The 20,802-nt window shown below is 39.2% G+C and overlaps 1 protein-coding gene across 1 annotated transcript in view; it reads right to left on the reverse strand.

Moving 5' to 3' along the window:
• The window catches only part of grin2aa (glutamate receptor, ionotropic, N-methyl D-aspartate 2A, a), a 131,635-nt gene that overhangs the window by 38,676 nt on the left and 72,157 nt on the right, over positions 1-20,802 (reverse strand). The window contains exons 2-4 of the mRNA XM_053337731.1: positions 14,286-14,452; positions 9,807-10,235; positions 68-182 (exon numbers count right to left, since the gene is read on the reverse strand). Of these exons, the coding sequence (XP_053193706.1) occupies positions 68-182; positions 9,807-10,235; positions 14,286-14,452 (711 nt within the window). The remainder of the gene's footprint in view (positions 1-67; positions 183-9,806; positions 10,236-14,285; positions 14,453-20,802) is intronic.

Raw genomic sequence — 20,802 nt, forward strand, 5'->3', positions numbered from 1 at the left:
AAAACGCAGGAATATGTGCACACTTTTGCATGCACATATACACAGATACACACTGATTCGATCCTACCTTCTCCCACTCTCTCTCCTTGTTGAGAACAATGACCACCAGCTTTGGATTTTCCTGGTAGCCGTCTTCTGTGAAAGACAAGTCTCTGCCATCCCATGTCACATTCATCATGTATCTATGAGGGAAAGGAGCGGGTGGGCGGGGGATGGGGGGGGCAGTAAGGCAGAGAGTGACAAGAGAAGAAGTCAGAGAGGTGATAAGGAAGAGGGGTAGGGGCAGAGAAATGAGCGAATGAGAAAAAGGAAATGAATGAATGCAGACAAGGAGAAACAGAGGAAAAAGGGGAAATTTAATTACATTAGCATGAGAAAAAGTCAATTTACAGTCTACTGTTATTACTATCCTCAAATATTCACACACACACACTCTATTGAAAGTTATAAAGTTGATTCACATGGACTGGATTATGACTACATTCCTGACATAAAAAGCAAGTGGACATAGACTCAAAGTTTAATGCTGAGGGATATAAAAATATATTTAAAACCTACAAAATATGTGTGTGTGTGTGCCTGTATAAGGTGCAAGGAACCAACATTTACAATTACAGTACAGCCGAAAGAGAGAAAAAAGAGATTAAGAGCAGATAGTACCTGCAACGATAGTCTGTCCATACTAACTCACACACCACACACACACACACACTGTAATGAGTGACCCATATGGCAGGTCACATTAGCTAAGATGGAGGGCACTGGGAGGATATTCTTGGGTCCGCATAGCCTGCACATTAATCATGGCTGTTCTTTCCCACTCTGTCTTCCTCACTCCTTCTGTCAGTGGTCATGTACAACACGGGAGAGACAGCTCCTCTTTTTCTTCCTCTTCTACTCCATTCTTGCGCCAGGCGACAGGGCAAACTTCTAAATGGAACATGTACCCACGTGATGTGTCTTTGAAAAGCCACAGAGGAGCGCTGCAGGTGAGGCGTTTCATGCTGTGTAGGACATTGTGCAGCTACACTCTGTAGTGTATGGAGCAAATTGTGCTTTTAGAAGCTTATTATTTGTGTCATTTGATACACTGGTTGCATATGTGGCATGCACATCAAAGGATGGGTTCACAGTTTTTAAAGTATGTCTTAGAAACAACAGTGAGGTGCCCAAATGAACACTGAGAGTGGTTTTCTTTGCTGTAATCATTCCTCCTGCTAACATTGGTTATTAAAAAGATCCCTTTCAAATGCACTCACAGTGTAAGTGAAGGGGGACAAAATCCACAGTCCTCATTTTGTTCAAAAATGCACCATCTAAATCTAATATGAGGCGTCAGCAGTCCAAGTTAGTTAAATCAAGTAGATATGTTTTTAGAATAAAATTCCCTCTTTTAGTCTCCCCAGGCAGTGTTTCCCTGTTCAGCTGCAATGGAAGGATCGTAGCAAAAACTGAGGATTTGACATTAAAAAGAGTAAACTTGAAGGATGTCCACTTTATCTGAAAAATTTGGATGGTTAAAGCTTCATATTAGCTTTAAATAAACTTTTAAATACATTTTTGCACTGAAGGAGGACTGTAGATTTTATTCCCCATCACTTACACTGGAAGTGCATTAGGAATGGATCTCTTAATGGCCAGTATGAACAGGACAAATTATTACAGCAAGTAAAACCTTTTGTTAATGTTCATTTGAGCGCCTGAATATTGTTTTAAGACATAAATGAAAAATTGTGAACTTATCCATTAAGAGGCTTTTTTTTGTTATTTCAGGAAAAAAAGTAAAAGAAAAAAAGAACCAATACATCAGTTAAATATATTTCTCTCTATACATCTGACTTTTTATATCTGTGACTCTCTGTCCCTGCCAAACTTCAATAACTTCTTCTTCCCTCATAATGCTTTGATTGTTCAAGCCTCAATTAAAAGTAGCAAGAGCATTTTATTGTCTAATTTTCAGTAAGTAATTAAAGCTCATGGTGTTTCTGTTTTTTCCTTTTTGTAATATATATGAACAATAAACATACTGTAGTGCAGCTTTAATGCCATGCATGATATTAACTAGCACACACTCTACAGGATTTAACTGTAATTGTCAATTTTATTATTTTAAATGTTTGAAACTTGCACATTTGCAGGCTACACATACCAACAGTCTAAATCAATTATAGTACCAAGGCACAAGGCTAGCAACAGAAAGAGGTTGAAAGAGGAAAAAGGCTGTGTAATATGTGAGTGTGTGTGTGTGTGTGTGTGTGTGTGTGGTGCCATTTCACAATACCGTATGTCCCTTTAAATTGCTGCAGGTAATACAAAGTCACGCACTCACGCACACACACACACACACACACACATGCACAGCCTCGCAATGCTCAGATGAAATCAACCAGAGATAAGTGGATTGAGTTGGTTTTGTAATTAAAATAATCTGATTGGCCTGCAAGCAACCAGGTGAGTAGTATTAGGCCATTTGATTGGACATACGATGCAGTGCTGAACCCAATTACTGTATGTGCGACTACAGCCGAGAAAGAGGTGCTGGAATCAATAGCAGCGCCCAGGCTGCTCTTTTAGACAACAGCCCATTCTGTGCTTTGCAGCCATCAATCTGGAGGAGACACAAACACACAATTTCATGTGCACAAAGGAAGCTTTTGCTCTTCTTTCAATCTGTTTAATGTACACTTTACTCTCCTTTGTTGCTCATATGGTTTATTATCCCTCTCTTTTTTCAGGCATCTTTTTCATTTTTTTTTTTTTAAAGTAAACCGGCAAAGAATGTGGTATTGGTAGCAACAATATTAAGGATGTTATGTAACAGTGTAGAAACTTGCTGAATGTTAGATGTGCTGAAGGGTGGTAAGTGGGACATTATTGAAGGTTAAACAATCTAAATATCTGGGAGACCCTTTTGTTTTGATAATTGTTTTAATCATTTCCTGCCAGATACCAATTTCAGGCTAAACTTTAATTCAAGCAAATCTAAAGCCTCTCAATGTAGATATCTCAGTTGATTCCGCTTCATAAAAACATTGCAGGGTTGTTTTTTCTTTTTTTTCGTTCCCAGTACAGCTTTAAAAAATGATGTATACGTTTTCTGAGATTTAATTCAGTCGAATGCCTGACTTCAGCTTTTTCCAACAAGCAAAAATGAAAAATAGGCACCTCTGTCTATTCTCTGCATGAAACATCATTATTATTATGACTGCCAGTGCAGTTCTGTGATAAATATGCTGTATATGTGTCACTGGCTGTCCATGGGAAAATCACAAAGGAATATCCTCCATAGTACACACAATGTGTTTGAAAGCAAGAACAGGACAGGACAGGCAGATTGTGTATGTATGTAAGTATGTTTGCAAGTATGTTTGGGCTGACGCCCATTGAACAGGTGGACCTAGGTTGTTGCTAGGATACGAACACAGACGAGAGTGTATATGCTAGAAAATGACCCTAAACACCTCCAACTAAACATCCCTGCACACACACAAAATCACAGACAATTACTTTGCCCACCTCAACAATCCTGCATGTAATGTTTCCTCTCCCCTGTAGGACTGAGATCATAGCAAAGCATCCAATTTCTCTCACTTTCCATCCTCCCATTATATCAGTAATCTCTCTATTCATTAGGGGGGATGAGGAGAGGGTGCAGAGGTGGAGAGACAGTGGAGAAGGAGCACCCGAAAAAGAAATGAGAGCAAGAATAAAGATAAGACAGATTGAGTGAGAGAGATGGAAAGGGGAGAAGGGAAAGTATGATGAGAGAGTAGGAGGACTAAGCCTCGACAGAGTTAGGATAAAAATATATTCAGTGTTATTTTTTCCTCCCTTCCTCTTATTCTGGAGCAAAAGGAGCTGGGGGGGGGCATGCACCCCACATTCACTGCATTACAGCTGCAAGTGCCATATCAACACAAGTATACTTTCTTTTCTTCCTCTTTTCTTAGCAATTAAGAAAGCATTTACACTTGCACTGATAAAAACACTGACATTTCTTAATGTGTATATTATGTTAGTTCATTTTACTTTAAACAGGCCAGATTACCCAACAGCAGTCTATTGTGTTGACAGTGTTTTGTCCATCCTGTCAGAGTGCTCTTGACACAAAACATAACATCTCTCAAGTGATCACTTATTTTAAGTTGCTCTGGATTTACTGTGTTTTTAAAGGTCTTACACTGTGATAATGACTCTACATTTTATCTCAAGAGCCTTTACTATAGGGAGTCTATGAATATGAATAGAGACATTTATCCTTTGTCAAGACAAGGACCAGTCAAAGCAATGATGTATACTGTCAGAGGACACATGAACTATGTGTCAGTTAACTAAGTCAACTGACACTTGAAGGAAGAAGTCCTAAAAGAAAAAAGATGGGGGCTACTATCGGTGCTGATTTAGGTCTTTTAAGAGGACCCGAGGGTTGGTATTCATTTGGAAACACACACTCAGCCTCAGGTGACATATGTTAAGTGTGACATGAATGATGACTGCACAAGGTGAAGCAGATGCAAGCTAAGCAGTGTCTCAGTCATTCCTGTGCTCCCTGGTGTGTGTATGTGGTGGTGGCGGCGGTGAGGGTGGGCGGCGAGGGTGGGGTTGCTCTTTTTTGTGTAAGGTCGGATAGCAAAAGATTAATACTAACAATTACATTTTATGGTTTCCAAGCTTGCAGTCACATCATAAAATGCAACATGTGTACTAACAGCTACTTTAGCAGGTTTTCTTTTGATGCACAAAAGAGGATTTGTTTGTGTATTGTTTGGGATGCTTCTCACTGTATCTGAGTTTTAATATCATGTTTTTTTTTTCTCCAATATGCAAATCCATGTTTAGGACAGAAATCCCTGCACAACACTGGAGCACCTTTCATAGACACCCTTCCTTTTGATGAAAAATGAATAAACTTCTTGTATGCTGGGAATTGCTACTAACTAAGCTCCATTCATGTCACTCCTGTGCTCCATCCTGTCTCTGAGTGGAACAACTTGATGGTTCATTTATCTGTGAGATGTAGCACACTAGCTGTCAATCATATGCTATTCCTGCTTAAAAGAACTAGGTCACCTATGTAGCAGAAATGTGCAATTATTTTAGAATTTTGTGCCCTATGACTATAGAAAACCAAGAAAAAGTTTGTATATTCCCCATACAGTGCTTAAGGGAGAATCCTACAACAACCAGAGTGCATTGCACATATCCCATCCAATCTGTCCGACTGTCTCACTCTACTAACGGTGTGTTCACTCTAATTACAGTGTGTTCACATCCAGCATCTCCCCCCTCAAAATCCCCCCCAAAAAACTGAGTTAGAGTTGCCATAGTCTGATATAATATTCTGTCAGAAAAAAATGTCAGGTTCACCAAAGCACCAAAAAGTTTGTTGCAGCACAGCATAGGTATCTATCGGGAGCTCTGGGTGTGGGCAACATGGAGGGAAGTTTGTTCATTTGCATATACTGTACTACCTACATTGTAATGGTACAATACTGTCTCAAAATCAGCAAAGTTCCCATAAATTATTATTTTAAACTTCCCACTGGGTCAAACAAAACCAACCTATTGTTGTCCTGTTCTTTATAATTATTCAAAACAATGTCAAATGGATAGCCTTAGCTGTAATCCACAAACTGATTAAACTCAATCATCAGCTTTAGCCTACTGGACTATTATTGCTCTCACAGTGTTGTATGAGATGCATATCCACTACTGCCAAGGGACACTTCAGGCTAAGCATTAGCTACTTGAACTGTAATTAGCTCATTGTTCTAGATTGAAAATGGCGGTATGTGCTTTTGCTTCGTAATCACCTTTTCATGCAGGCGACACTAAAACGAGAGCCTGTGCATACTCACACACAGGCACACACCTGCTGTTCATGTACAAAGATTTATTTGATTTAAAATGAATCAGTCCCTCTTTCTCTCACAGACTGCTACCTGCAAGGCAAACTAATACTTATGCTGACAAGAGAGCTGTGAGGGGTAAAAATGGCTTACTGATTTTTTTATGATTGCAGATATGCTCACTATCACGCCCCCACACATACACGCAGTACGTGTTATGTATTAGCAACTCTGCCAATCTAATCTGTTCCTCCTTCCCTACTTTCTTTATAACTTCCTCTCACTTTCTGTCTCTATTTGAGATTAAAACTTCTGTCTCCAAAGTTTGAACTGTTGAGGGAGTAAGGGAAATGTATTTTTTTGTTTGACAATCATGCATTTTTTTAAATGTTTATTCCTGTGTCATTAGGGTTATAATAAAACAGTAATTAACACATGCTAACACACACATACATGTTCATTTCATATGCTCATGCTTTCACAGGTGACAGTGTATATAGATCATAAATTTGAATATCCCCCATTTATTCTAATACACCTATTATTTGTGAGATCGCCAACTGTATGTGAATTGAGTATGCAACTGCTCTCAGGAGAGCTGCGAAAAGAAATGTACACATAGCAATGGAATAACGGACAAGCATACACATACACACAGACATAGTTATCAAGCAATCATGCAGCGATGTAATATTTATGAGTAGTGGAGTGACGGACATGATGAGACACCAGGGCATTATTGTTTCCACTGTGTAAAAAGACATTCATAGGGTAAGTCACTAGCTCTTGGGGTAACTTGGGTAATCATTAGTTTTAACTGTCTACATGCTCGATAGACTCATATTTGCATCTTAAACTAGTATTAAACTAGTATCAAAAACAAGATATGAATTTATCATTAAAAAAAAATCCTCAATCACACTGTGTAGCATGGTAGTGTGTAAGCACACATCCTTGTACAGATCATATGACAACTGCCCCAAGACTCAGTCTGAGTGTGTTTGTGTGTACATGTGTGTTTCGTCAGTTCTGAACCCTCATATATCAGGGCTAGAGACTGAAATTACCTGTCAGAACAAACTACTCCCACCACGCCTTTTCCACACACACACACACACACACACACACACACACACACACACACACACACACACACACACACACACACACACACACACACACACACACACACACACACACACACACACAGATAAATAAGTGCTAAACTCTTTTAAGACACACTGTTCACCACAGCAAGGTGAGCGGTGCACTGTAAATCTGTCATGACAGAACATTCTCTTCAGGGGGGGATATTTCTCTTGTTTCTAACATGCACACGTACGAGCACAGACACACACACAAACCCACACATGAACACACCATATTTTATATGGAGCAGAAATTGTCACTTGGTCTGATTGCTGCACTGGCCAGCACTCTTAGTTGATCATTTGTCTCCTGTTTTTATTAATTTAATTTTTCTAATACTCTGCAAAACATATTCATCTTGGACGTGTCACAGTGGATTTATCATCACAGCTGTCACAGGCAAAAACTGAGTGAGGTAAAACTTCACTGAAAGCCCACACTGCACGGGAAACACCGCAGACTTTTTTGTGTGATTTCACTACCACCTATTGATATTATTCTCTTCAAAACAAGTTTTTCTCTATTGTGATGTGTTTTTGAATCACTTCAGGGAGGAAGAGGCATCCACTGTAAATCGAACTGTTGTCACAAATCACAGTTGAGTCTGAGAGGAGTTCAAGCATAGAAAAACATAACCTTCCCTCTGAAGCTCTGTCATTGACATCTTGCTTAAAATAAGGCAGTGGACACACAGAAGAACTTAAGAATGAAGTGATGTGACCCACTGTGTATACCACTGTATGTGACACTGGTGCTTTACATTTTTGCATATAGCCTGGCTGTATGTGTCCGTGTCTGCATCGGTGTGCGTACGTGTGTGTGTCTGCACGTGTGCGTTTTCCATGTCCTCCTATCTCCCCTGAAAGCCATTGATGGTCTAACAACCCAAACTGGCCTGTTGCCCCAACCTAGCCTTGACCAATCATGTTTCTCATGTCCTGGCCCCGAAGCCCTATTGGCTGAGCTCTCTCACCCACAACAGAGCCATCTGTGGCCACTCATCACCTTGGTAACAACCTGAGGCAGCAGAGCATGCTGGGAACGCAGTCAGCTGGCTCTGAATATGTGGTAATTCTTTTTGATGTGTCTGTTTTTTCCTGACAAAAGGGAAGCTATATTAGTGTAGGATTAGTATTTACCTCATTCCCTGTTAAGATTTTAAGCTTTCTAAACAGGCATAGGCAGCCCAGCCACCCTTAACTAACCACAGTGTACAATGCACTTGAAAAAACACATGCGTGGGGTGTTGTTTGGGTGTAGAAAGGTATCTCACACACTTGGTTTGGTTTCTACAGGACCAGGATGAAAATCGGTGTAGCATCTGAAAGGTAGTCAGAGTTTCTGGTAGATTTATTGACCAATTACATTAAAATATTTCAGGCCAGTAAAACTTTATAGATAGTCGCTGTAAGCTGACTTCAGCTGAAAATGTAAGACTTCAATCTCAATTTCATGAACTAGCATTAGTTTAGCAGAGCAGATCTAAAATGCCACTGTTAGACAAAAGCAACAATATGAATTGCTCTGTCAGTGTACCTGTTTCATTATTGTCTTACCATACTACTTCTTCTTTGTCTTTTTATTATCCACTTATCTTCCATTTCTGAGATATAATCTTTAAGTTAATTTGTTGAAAACTTTTTAGACACTAAATTAATTTTCACGTGAGTTAAACGAGTTTTTTTTTAAATGCATTCATATTTATTAAGTTGCTGTTTAATGTTAGTTAGTTGGGCCATATTTCAAGCCTTAATCTTAGACAAAAGCAAACTAAAGAATAGTAACATGACAACTATGAACACACTGGAGCAATTTCCAATATTCTATTTATGTACAGTGTCTGCCAAAATGATAGGCAGACTGTTAAAAACCAAACACATCCATATGCTCTCAAGGGTGGCTGACTTCATTCTTCTTCTTACTCATATTCTAGTTTAAGTATCTTAATTATAAGATGAGGCATGAAGTCAGACATAATTTCTGAAATTTGCAACCAATAAACATGGAATTAAATTCTGGAATCAAATTTTCTCATTTAGACTCAATTTGTAATCCCACAGATCACTATTTGAAAAAAAACAAAACAAAACAAAAAACAATACTGGGATGTGAACACAGGTTGTGTGTATTATCTCTCCCTCCTTTGCCAGATGGAAAGCCTGACAGAGCTGGCAAGACCTGCAACATCTCCCACTGGCTGCTGGGGAGCAAGCACAAGATGAGAAGGAGAGCAGAAGAGAGTGAATGAGAGCTGGAGGAATAAAGGAGAAAGGGAACAGAAGGACTCATGAAGGAGTTCTTCAATTTTGGAGAGCACTCATTTGTAGCGGCTTCCTACTGTTACCACAGTCTCAATTTCTTTCCTTCCCTCTTTCTTTGCTACCTAAATAGAAAACTCCCTCCTCAACTCCCATTCACCTCTTTCATTCCCCTCTGTCTCTCTGACTCCCACTCTTCCTCTATTCTCTTAGCTCCCATTTTCAATCCCTTGGTCTTTTATCCAGTAATTGCATCTTTCTATCCTTTAACGTAGGTGGAAACTTGGCGGAAGTCTCTAATTACCGAGGACAAGGGTGAAAACAAACACACTGTGGCAGGAACCCATGTACTCAAATAAACATAGAAACATCTATGTGCGTTAGCAACACTGTTCTCTTGATGTAATAAAAATACACTAAAACTTTCATCATTCATTCTCCTATTTTAAAGGATACATTTGTAGCTCACTATTTCTTGCTAATCATTAAATATATGAATTCAAAAACCAACGCATCCACACACACTCTGTCACACTCTGTCTTTGCTTACTTATGCAGTGCACTGGGTGGCAGCTTGGTCGTCTTCTCCATCTGGCCATAACAAGACGTCTTGGCTTCAGGGATGTCGCCATACTCATCCAACATGGCTGCAGCTGCTGACGTTATGATCCCCAGACCATCCCGAACCCGTGCCTCCAACGGGTAGTCCCAGTCGTCATATGACACTGAAATCATACCCGATGGAAACTCTTCAGGTGTTATTTCCGGGTTGCCGGTGGTCAGGGATGGTACAATCCAGATGTATCCGAATCCGGTGAGGCCCAGAGAGCGAGCCTCTTCCAGGATGTAGACGGCTTCGTCCTTCGAGCAGTAGAGCAGGACCACTGGAGACTGGACTTTCTTCAGCATGATCTGAGACCGGCTGTCTTCCTCCACTGCATCCAGAGTGATGATATTCTGTAGGTCCCAGCCCACAAAACTAAAGCAAGGATAACGAGGGACAGGAGTGACATGTTAATATTTAACTGATAGACTATTAACTTTGTTCAGGTGCTGGCAAGGGCAGTTATAATTATCCATTATAATTAATATCATTGTTAAGTGCGACGTGAATGCTAATAGGTGTAAAGTGCTTATTGTCAGGGGAAACACATTATGCCTAAATGGAATGCAAATGCTAAAGCTGGTCCTGTATAATGATGCTCAACAGGCTCCAGCCCACACAACTAAAGGAAAGAATAACAAACAGTGGCCTGTTGATGTGAAAGGGCCAAAGCAATTGTCTGTGGTCAACGTATTCAATGGTATGAACAGTTATCAGAAAAAAAAGTGTTGTTATCAATATGGAATGCAACTTCTGTCAGACCTTTTGGACAGAGACTAAATTCATTAATTCCATTGCTCCTGCAAAACCATGTGGCTGAACATAGATGTTTTTAAGAAGCATTTTTCCTCCGCAGTATTAAAACTGCTCAAAGGCAAACATATCAGTATAATTCCATGGCAATTTTTAATATAGTTATGTAGCCTGTTAGCTAAAGTGAGAAAGAAGTGCAGAAAGAAGTGCTCATTAAAAAGATAATGCATTTACAGAGTATCTTTCTTATCCAGTGGGACTGGGTGATCTTTTTTACAATGTCCAAAGTGATAATATTGAGCAAGTTCAAGTATGTAAGGCTTAATTGCAGCAGAAACTGAAGACATTGTGGTTATGTTAGCAATTAAAGAACATAATATATGATAAATTGGCATGCTGTGTTATCAGGAGTACAGGTCCTTCATGGCAGAGCTGGCAGAAAAAGGGACGAAGAAGGATGTACGTACGCGCACGCACACACACACACACACACACAGACAGCAGACTGGAGTGTAACAAAATCTGACACACAGTAGGGAAAAGAGGAAAGCGGTTAACCATTGCAGAAGAATCCAACAATAGACAGGTAGTGTAACATGAGAGTGATTTGGGACTCTCTATCTTCTTCTTGCTGTCCAAAGTGATGATGGTCTACAAGTCCCAGATGACAAAACCAGTTAAGAGAGGTAATGATACACGAACACACAGAGAGAGAGAGACAGAGAGACAGAGAGAGAGAGAGAGAGAGAGAGAGAGAGAGAGAGAGAGAGAGAGAGAGAGAGAGAGAGAGAGAGAGAGAGACGGACAGACAGACAGAGACAGAAAGACTAGGGATGATTACAGTTATGGGAGGAGGTAATACTGCTGTGTAAAATTTAAAGAAGAGAGAGAAAGAGAGAGAGAGAGAGAGATGGAATTTAGTACATTCTACAATCAACACACAAAATCATATAGCTGTGGATACTGATTCATAATTAATTTGGCCCTTCATTATATACTCTTCTTGCAGATCAGCCAAAGTGACTTATGTGCAAGACAAGCAGGAAAGAATGTTTTTGTTTTTTTGTGCTTGAGATGATCCTGACCATACAGCTATGTGAAGGTGTCTTCATTGCCTGAAGAGTCATTCATGTTCAACATCTCTGTTATTTCATGAATTGGTTATGCTGACAGAGAAAACATCTATCCATATGCATTTATCTCCAGGTTTCTCTCCTAGGTACTGTACGTAGCCATCCACAAAGTATTCCCTCTATCTTACATCAGGTCAGCCTTGACTCGTTGAGCTGAGTGGTCCAATTTTCTGCTGTGAATGATGGAAGTTCATTGATATTAAAACTGTCTGCCCATGACTAAGTCACTGTGAGCCAGTTGAGCGCCGATGTGGGAAATCGACAATGTAATTGCAGGTAATTGGACAAATTATTTCTTGTTTCATAAATGATAAGTTCAAAATCACTTGTGGAGTGTATGACTATTGACGCTGGGATGAGAAGTTATTATGTATCTATCAATGTATGGAAGTGTCTTTCAGTTGTAATCATTATAGATAAATGTATATGGACCCAAGTAGCTAGTCACCACACCACAGTTCTGCAATGGAGAACACAAAATCTGAATCCTACAATGCCTTATCTGTCATGAACAGTTTCACAAAAAAAAGCAACACTTTTGACCTGACCGTAGAGACACACTCTTAGTCACACAGCCATTGGGATGCAGGGGCCCGTTTCATGAAAGCAATTTGCGAGCAGTGCTTACACACAGATTGCAAATGGTGCCAATGTCCCATTTCACAAATGATTGCCACTCTCAAATTGCTGACTAATCTGTGAGTCCTACAGTCCTCTTGCATATATACATGCTCTGAGCCGTGAGCATGATGTTTCTTTTGTACAGTTAAATGTTTTACAGTTTAATGTGTGAAGTTCATCAAGTTAACATGAGGTTAACCTGTGCACTGTAAGCTTACAATTGATTTTTTTAGCTATTTTTGTATGTGATTTCTCAGTCTCAATACCAGATAACTTTCCATCTAAAGGTCAGAGAACACATACAGAGAGAAAACATTCCACTTAAATGTGTGTTACATCAATACTTGCAATTAAAACAACTGTAACCAGTGTCAACAGAGGCAGAGAGTTATTGAACCTGTGTTTGCCTGTTGGGTTTGACAGAAAGAGTAACTGCTAATGAAACAGACCCTCTTCAGCTCTGTTTCAATATATCACACAAGTACAGGCATCAACTCTTGCCAGCAGCTCAACATTGCTGAACATGTATCATTTATTTGACTTTTTTTTTTTTACCAAAAATGATGGTGTGCTGTTCACTCTCTTTCTCTCTGCGGTGGGCTGTAGCATCAATCAAAATGACCTAATGGAGTGGCAGACAGCCAAACTGCATGTGTAGTAAACCTACCTGTCATCTACATTCATTTTAAGAATGCTGCTGTTTTTGAAGTACATATGAGTAGAGGAGATAAAAAAATACAAGGCCAAAAGATTGTGTGCAGTAACTCTAAACTCTAAGTAACTCTAAAGTAAATTTGCGCATTCTGTGGCGAAATGTGTAGTGATGATGGAGAAGATTACAGACAAAATGGGAAAATAAGGTTGGAAAAGGTTGGCTAAGATTGTAGTAACTCTTCCTTAGACATACCAACAGTGCTTGTTATCTTCAGTTTTTCTTTGTATAAACTCTTGAAATTGAGGGAGCTAAAAGGTGATACTGGAGGAAAATGGTCCAAAAGGTTTTATGAGCAGGATAAAAAACAGCCAATAGTACATGCTTGGTTTTCTGATAACAGCTGATGTTCTGATGTTAGCCATTTAACTGTAGTCGGGTTCCTGGTAGTGGCCGCATAGATCCTGTAACTATTGGGTCAAAATGGGCTATTAGTCACATTTAGCAATGCAACACATTGAGTGAGTTTTCCTCACCAACTTAAAGATTGTCAAAGCTTTTACTTGCAGGCAATTAAATACTTCTTTTCACACAGCAAGATAAATGATTGTGTGTTTCTTCTACAGTCTAATAGTGTAATTTTACATACTGTATGGGTGGCAAATATTTGGATACAGTAACAGGACTCATTTGCATCTAATAATTGACAATCTATATTATTTGGAAAACGGTTACTCAAAATTTAACAATAAAACCTTTTGGGCTAATGTGGCTGTCCTCTGGATGAGTCCTGAGGAAATGTTCAAACTACACTTGGAGGATCAAAAATATCATTTTTTTTTCATCATGGCAATAAGGATTATCACAGTGGTACTGGCAGTCACATCTCACAATATTTGTAGTATTTCTGCTGCGCATTCTACCTGTGTTAATAATACTCTTTGACCACCAGCAGAGTCTGGTTTGAACTAGCATTTGTTTTGCTTGGGTTCACATCTGTTCCCTAATACAGTCGCAGAGCCAGTGAAGTCGAAGTGGAAACATTGATATCGACCAATTCACTGGCCTCACAGTCATGTGGTGACCAGTCGGCTACTGTATTCCAGGTGAATAATGATCAGACATACAAAATATAAAGAACATCTGAGAACAGGTGTGTAGTTTGTTTTTTTTTAAAGATTTTTTTTGGCATAGACACCTTTATTCAAGAGTAGACAGACAGGAAACATGGGAGAGAGAGCCCAACAGGTGTGTAGTTGATCTTACCTGTTGTCCACGGTAGTTTTTAGGATGTTGATGAACTCCTGGTAGCCTGGGAACTTTGATGTCACAATGGAGAAGATGTGCCAGTCATATTCCTCCATAATGTTCAGCATCAGTAGAGCCTCTTGCTGGATGGAGGCACCAAATTGGAAGAATGTTGACTTCACATCCTGCAGGAATAGAGGGAAGGAGAAAAAGGGAGGAGAAAAAGCAAAGGAAGGAGGAGATTTAGTTGAAGATTTATTTGGATTTTTGTCTCATTTTACATAGAAGTCCACCAGATAATTCAAACAGCATCTCAGAAATATCAAACACCGGAGCATTTAAAATTTGGCACAATCGGAGTACACAGAAACACACTCTCTCTCTCACGTACACACATACACATGCACACACACACAGCTCGGGAGTAATAAGCTTTTCGTGGAGGAAAATATATGGATGAAGGGCTCAGAACAATTCAATTAAACCCAAATTGGATTGGTGCGGTACAAGCAGGCTGCAGAACTCTTGTGGGTCTGGTTCTGAGAAACGAGGGTTACATTCACTCTGAGTCACTCATATCCACTCCATTAAACCTGACTCTGAATCGTTTGCCACTTCAGCCAAATTCAGACATAGGCCTGGACAGAGCAGACAGGCACTATTGCAGGTGGACATACTAATTCAGTTAATTTACATTGGATGTTTCATTTTAAATGGCTCATTATGGTAGGATATTAAAAGAGGGTGAAATGGGTCAAAAATAATGAGAAAAGACCATCAGAAAATGCGTGGACTGACAAAGTGATATCGTCTTTATTGCCGGTTTATTGCATGATTTTTGTGTGTGTGTGTGTGTGTGTGTGTGTGTGTGTGTGTCTGTGTGTGGATTTCTGTTACCTTGAAATGTCAGAGAGTTCACAGATGGCTTATCTTGACACCACTTGTCTCTGGCACTCTAATTATGATGGACTTGCTGGCTGGTGTGTGCGTGAATGTCCTCTGTGTGTTTGTGTGTGTGTGTGTGTGTGTGTGTGTGTGTGTGAATCAGCAACCTGACAGCTATAAATAAATAAATAACATAAGGGCTAAGAGACAGAGAACAAGGGGTTGGAGCGAGAGATAGGAGACAAATGAAGAAAAAGAGATTCTTGCTCAGTGTCACTTTAGAGCATCGCACCTGCTGACACCTGATCACATCGCACCACATACACTCACACACACACACACACACACACACACTACATGTACACACTGCGTGCAGCCTGCATGTACAGTAAATCACCCACTGTGTGACCACACATAAAAAAGGAGGGAGAGAGCTAGTGAGTTGGGTTCTGTCATGAATTGAAAAAATATTACACCACCATACCAAAAAGCCATTAAACCACACAACAGCTCCTAGCATTACTGTAGCTTGGATCCTACAGTACATTTTGCAAAAGTCCTCCACCAATGTCATGTTTAAAATATATCTTGAAGAGGCCTGCTGTCTAAAAGAAAGTCTGGAAGAAAAAGAATCAACGTATAGCTGGGATGTGATTACTTTTCATATAAGTTATATTGCAGCATTATTGAAGTTCATGTTTCTCAAAAGCACCTATTTCCTTTTACTATATATTTGTATATTTTGAATAATGGAGCCTCTATGAGTTCAAATTACATTTGTGTAAAATGTAAAATGTATTTTTTGTGGTGTACACTTCTCAAATACAGATATGAAAGCAAATCCTTCTTTCCAGTTCCGATTGTTTAGAAACGGGCTCCATTTTTATGTCAAATACTCTCTGCAACGCATATCCAGTGCACCTTCCTGAAATCTGGCGAATTGATAATCTCTCACTAAAAGTATGTCAGCACTCACCAGGGCTGCTTCTTATTTCACATGAAACTACAAATAAATTAAATTGAAGTCAGCTTCACCTTAGAATATGTGGAAAGCCTGATACATCTCTGCTGATAACACACAAACTACTTTCAGTGTATTGAAACAGAAAGAAACATGAGTGTCAAAACCAAATGAGCTCATAAAGATAAGGAATGCTAGGTTCCAGACCCTTGGTCAAACTACAACTAATTGCTTTTTCTTGATAAAAAACATAAATTATAGTTTAATAATCAAATAATCATGTTATCCTGTGGTTATGTTTAACTTTACGGTTAGAACTGTATATATATTCACTTCATTTATGTTTCTCTATTTCCTTTACTCAGTTACATTAAGCCTGCTGGTCTGCAGAGTTACACATGTGAGACACAGAATAGGTTTCACACAACTCAGAGAATGAGTGTAGTGGATCGTATTTGTAACTATATCAGTGCACTGCATGTAATTTCATTGCTACATGCATGACCTAGCATTTCCTCTTCCACTATGATGATGGTGAATAATGTGGATACTCACTGTTTGCATTATTTGTGTGAGTGTGGTATGTGTGAGTGTGGTGTGTCCCCCTATATCAAGACTCTTGAGTGCTCTTTAATGGTATTGTATGTGCATGTGCATTTGGTACTCGATAATCAGACGAATAGAGAGAAGTGCTCTTCAGAGGCTCTGTGTGTGTGTGTAGGTATGTGTGTGTTCTAATGGAGTAGAAACTAAAGCATTGCTGGAGCATGGTGGGGCAGGAGGGAGGTCATGCTATAAGATGTGTCACTTTCTGTCTTCATCCCAGCAAAGGCCGATACTCCCACACTTGGTGCTATATACAGAGGACCGTGACCAGCTCAGGGCCAACAAAGAGTATCAAGCAGTCATGGCACACATTGAATAGAATAATGATGCAGATTTAAATGTGTATAACGTATATGGGATAATATTTTTTTTTTTCCTTTTTTTTGTCTGTTCAACTGTGGTGCTTAATAGTATTCATAAAACTTTTGCTCATTTTATTCCAAACAAACTGTTGCTGCTGCTGGAAATGTAACACATCTTACTTCCTGCAAGGCAGATGTTTTATTTATCCAGTACTGCACAGCTGCATGAACAATAAAAAGCTCCATGAATGATCAACTCCATGAAGAACATGTTGTGCAGTCCAGTGATAACCATATTACTGGAAAATGTCCATTTCTTAGCCTTGAGCGTTGTGGCATTGCATTTTGGCATAATTCAATAAGTTTTAAAAGGGGTAGGGTTATTAGATTAAGACATAGGAGAATCCTGTCACCCATGAAGTCACATTTAATACTTCAATTCATTTGAAAAATAAGAGAGAAAAAAGAGAAGAAAACATTAAAACAAAATTAATTTAGCTAGAATTAACACTGGGTCTGATTGATCTAGTAAGGATTCTGTTTTGATAGTGTGTTGCCAATATTTCTCTGTATGTGTGTCTGTTTGTAAGAATCTGTCTTTGCCTGTTTGTGCCCATCTGACAGGATTCAAGCTCCAGGCACCCCGGGGAAGCGAGCCAAAAACTACCATGGAACAAAACGGAAATCTTTACCAAAATAATTTGTCTTTTCTGCTCTCAATGAGACTGGACAAGTGCCTGCACTCATTTGTGATGGCCAAACAGCGTCTCTTTATTTTCCATTGGATCTCATCATATCATTTCAAACCAAACACAACCCAACTGGACGGGAAAGATTTAGTTTTAGGTTGGGCTGAATATTCTCATTGTATATGCATGATCAGAGACACTGCCTGAAATGAGAAAATGGTAAATCGGGTTTCGGCATTTGGCCTCAAATATGGGAAGTATAGGTTAGCCTCACCTATAATTCTGAATTCAACATTTAACTGAAGGGCAATACTCTGACAACAACAAAATGGAGTCTGTTAACACTATAAGTATGTGCTGCTTATTATCAAGTTCATACTTATATCCTGTAATTTTGAATTCTAGTTCATTACATTTTACTTTTACATTACTTTTATCTTTAATATTTTATGAATACAGTTGAGTCACAGAGAGATAGAGGGAGATAATAAGACAGATATTCTAAAGAAATCATAAAATACTGATGGAACATTAAAAAATGATAAGTGAAAAGGAAGGAAAGGATGAAGAATTAGCAACAGATATTCTGAAATGAAGTAAATTAGCCTGAGAGTGACAGGAAGAAAAAGTTCCACAAAGACATACAATTAGAGACAAAGAGGAAGGAAATTTGGATGCAGAGCAGACAGGCAGAAAAGAGGGAAGATGGGGTAGAGCAGTAGAGAGGAGGCTGATGGGGTGACTAAGGAGCGTATGATTGTTTCTAATTGGGACGGCTCACAATCCGTGACATCAGAAAACAGCCAATCGTATCCTCTCATTTCACCCTTGTTAAGTGTGACATGTCTCTGCTTTTCACTCACACCTTCAGCGGCGCCCACACATACAAACACACATGCAAGCACATGAACACGGAGTCTGTCATTCACAGTTCTTTTCCCCCCTCTCGCTCTGTCTATCACATTCACAGTCTCCCACTCTCAAATTTCCCACTCTGTTGCATACACATAAACACACATGCACCCGCCACCATGCTGAAACACACACACACACAAACACGCACCTGCACCGTGGGGCAGGACAGTGTGTCTAAGTTGAGATAGAGTGGAGTTATAAATAGGAGTCCTCATATCCTCTGCTGCTGATAGCATCATGCACTGTCTGGTCTGATGACACACACACGTGTACAAAAAAATGCGCACACACAAACAGATGAGTCTGAGTGTGTAGGGAGGAGCGTTTGTGAGGTACACACTCATAAGATAATACATACAGAAGTGCACCAAATTCTGCATATATTTGTCATATAAGGGATGTCATGTATGTACACATATCTGCTAGAGATACCCTGTTATCCGCTGGGTTTAACAGCTCCGCAGTGTCCACTGGAGGAGAAACACACTGATATGACAAAAATTCCTCCGTGGCCAGTTACTAAATATAAACAGACAGGCATAAAAATAGCTGCAGCAAAACAAAAGAGCTGGAAATGTCTGTGAAAACAAACTGAAATGCCAAACAGCAAGTCCATACAAAAACCAACAGATCCATTCAACACAGAAAAATACAATACAAATATCACACATATGAAGTTACTGATTAATGTTCAATTCAATTACATCCCTGTCTGATTGGATTTCATACATTTTGGTTTGTAGACCAAACTGTCAAATAAAGTCATGACTGAAGTTGCTCAGTGTATTGTTGGGTCCCTGGTGCCAAAATTATGAAAGGTGATGATCTACTATAGAAAACACCAACACATTATATATTTATCACTTTGTTCTTGATGATTAAACATGACTAATGAATGTAAACATACATGTGCAGAATTAGAATATATACACACACATACATTTATTATATCTGTGTCCATACCTTATCCCTTGTTAAAAATGGGATGTGCAGCTTGGGTAGGCTGTAATTTCTTCAACCTTCATTTGACAGTACTTTGAATATATTAAGATTCTTTGTGTTTTAGCCAAAAAACAGGTCTATGGTATTTCTGTTTGTGCGTGGGGGCTTGATTGGCTCGGATACAATATCAGATGACTGGTTCCACAGTTCAGACAGAACCACTGAGGATGGAAAATGTATATAAAAAAATCCAAAGTGTAAACTTATAGGCTGGCACCATTAGTGGTTTCCTCTTATTGTGTGTCTGTTTAAGCAGAATAAGACATAAAAGAAGAGAAGTATTGGCAATCCAATTAGGGAAGCTGAAACTTTACTAAAATAAGTACTGCTTGGTAAGTTGGATGTACCCCAAATTTAAAAAATGAGGCTTCAAGCACCGTTCGTATGTTTTGAAGGTATATTCTGTATGTTCATTAAACTGACATGTTTTAGCTGAAGGAAATGGTATTCTCAATTATACTGAGAGAAAGTGAACACGACCCACTGTTGGCACCAACACCACACATACTATTTTCATCAAGTGATGATCCCTTTTTAATATCCTCTGTCAAAATACAGACATAGGAGATGTAGATAAATTGAGAGGACAGGCTAAAAAAAAAGAGATTTTAACTAATGAAAAATTGTCACAGGTACAACTTGTTGAAAAAGGACTTGAAATTGAAAGACCTTCTTGTGCCTGGAGCAGCAAGGCTCTGTCCATGGTGCTGAAAGGGATGCTGCCTTCTAACAGTCAAAAAGTGAGTCTTAAATCGCAGTGACATGCAACTCTGGTACATTTGCATTCAGGTTCATCGCTTTCTGTGTGGAACTGTATTCAAAGTATAATACTTAAACAAGCTAATATCAAACAGACTTCTTCAAGAACCAAAGTCTAGGTAGGTAGATTGCATTCTTATGTTCCTGGGCAACATGAAACATTATTACAATATGGTTATCAACACCATATTTGAGAGTTGTGGAAAAAGGCTGTGAATATTAAAATGACTTTAAAACAGTATAAACTACCTTTTGATCAGACACCATATTACTGTTTAAGTTCTTGTGATGTACATATTGGGCACTTAATACTTTATACTGTAGCATCATGATAACTATGATGTGGGACAGCTCATAACATTCAAATCAGCAGTGTCATAAAACTGCCACTAATGGCGATACAAACCTCTCCAAAT

The sequence above is a fragment of the Scomber japonicus genome, chromosome 18, assembly GCF_027409825.1.
Source record: "Scomber japonicus isolate fScoJap1 chromosome 18, fScoJap1.pri, whole genome shotgun sequence".
Taxonomy (NCBI): Eukaryota; Metazoa; Chordata; class Actinopteri; order Scombriformes; family Scombridae; genus Scomber; species Scomber japonicus.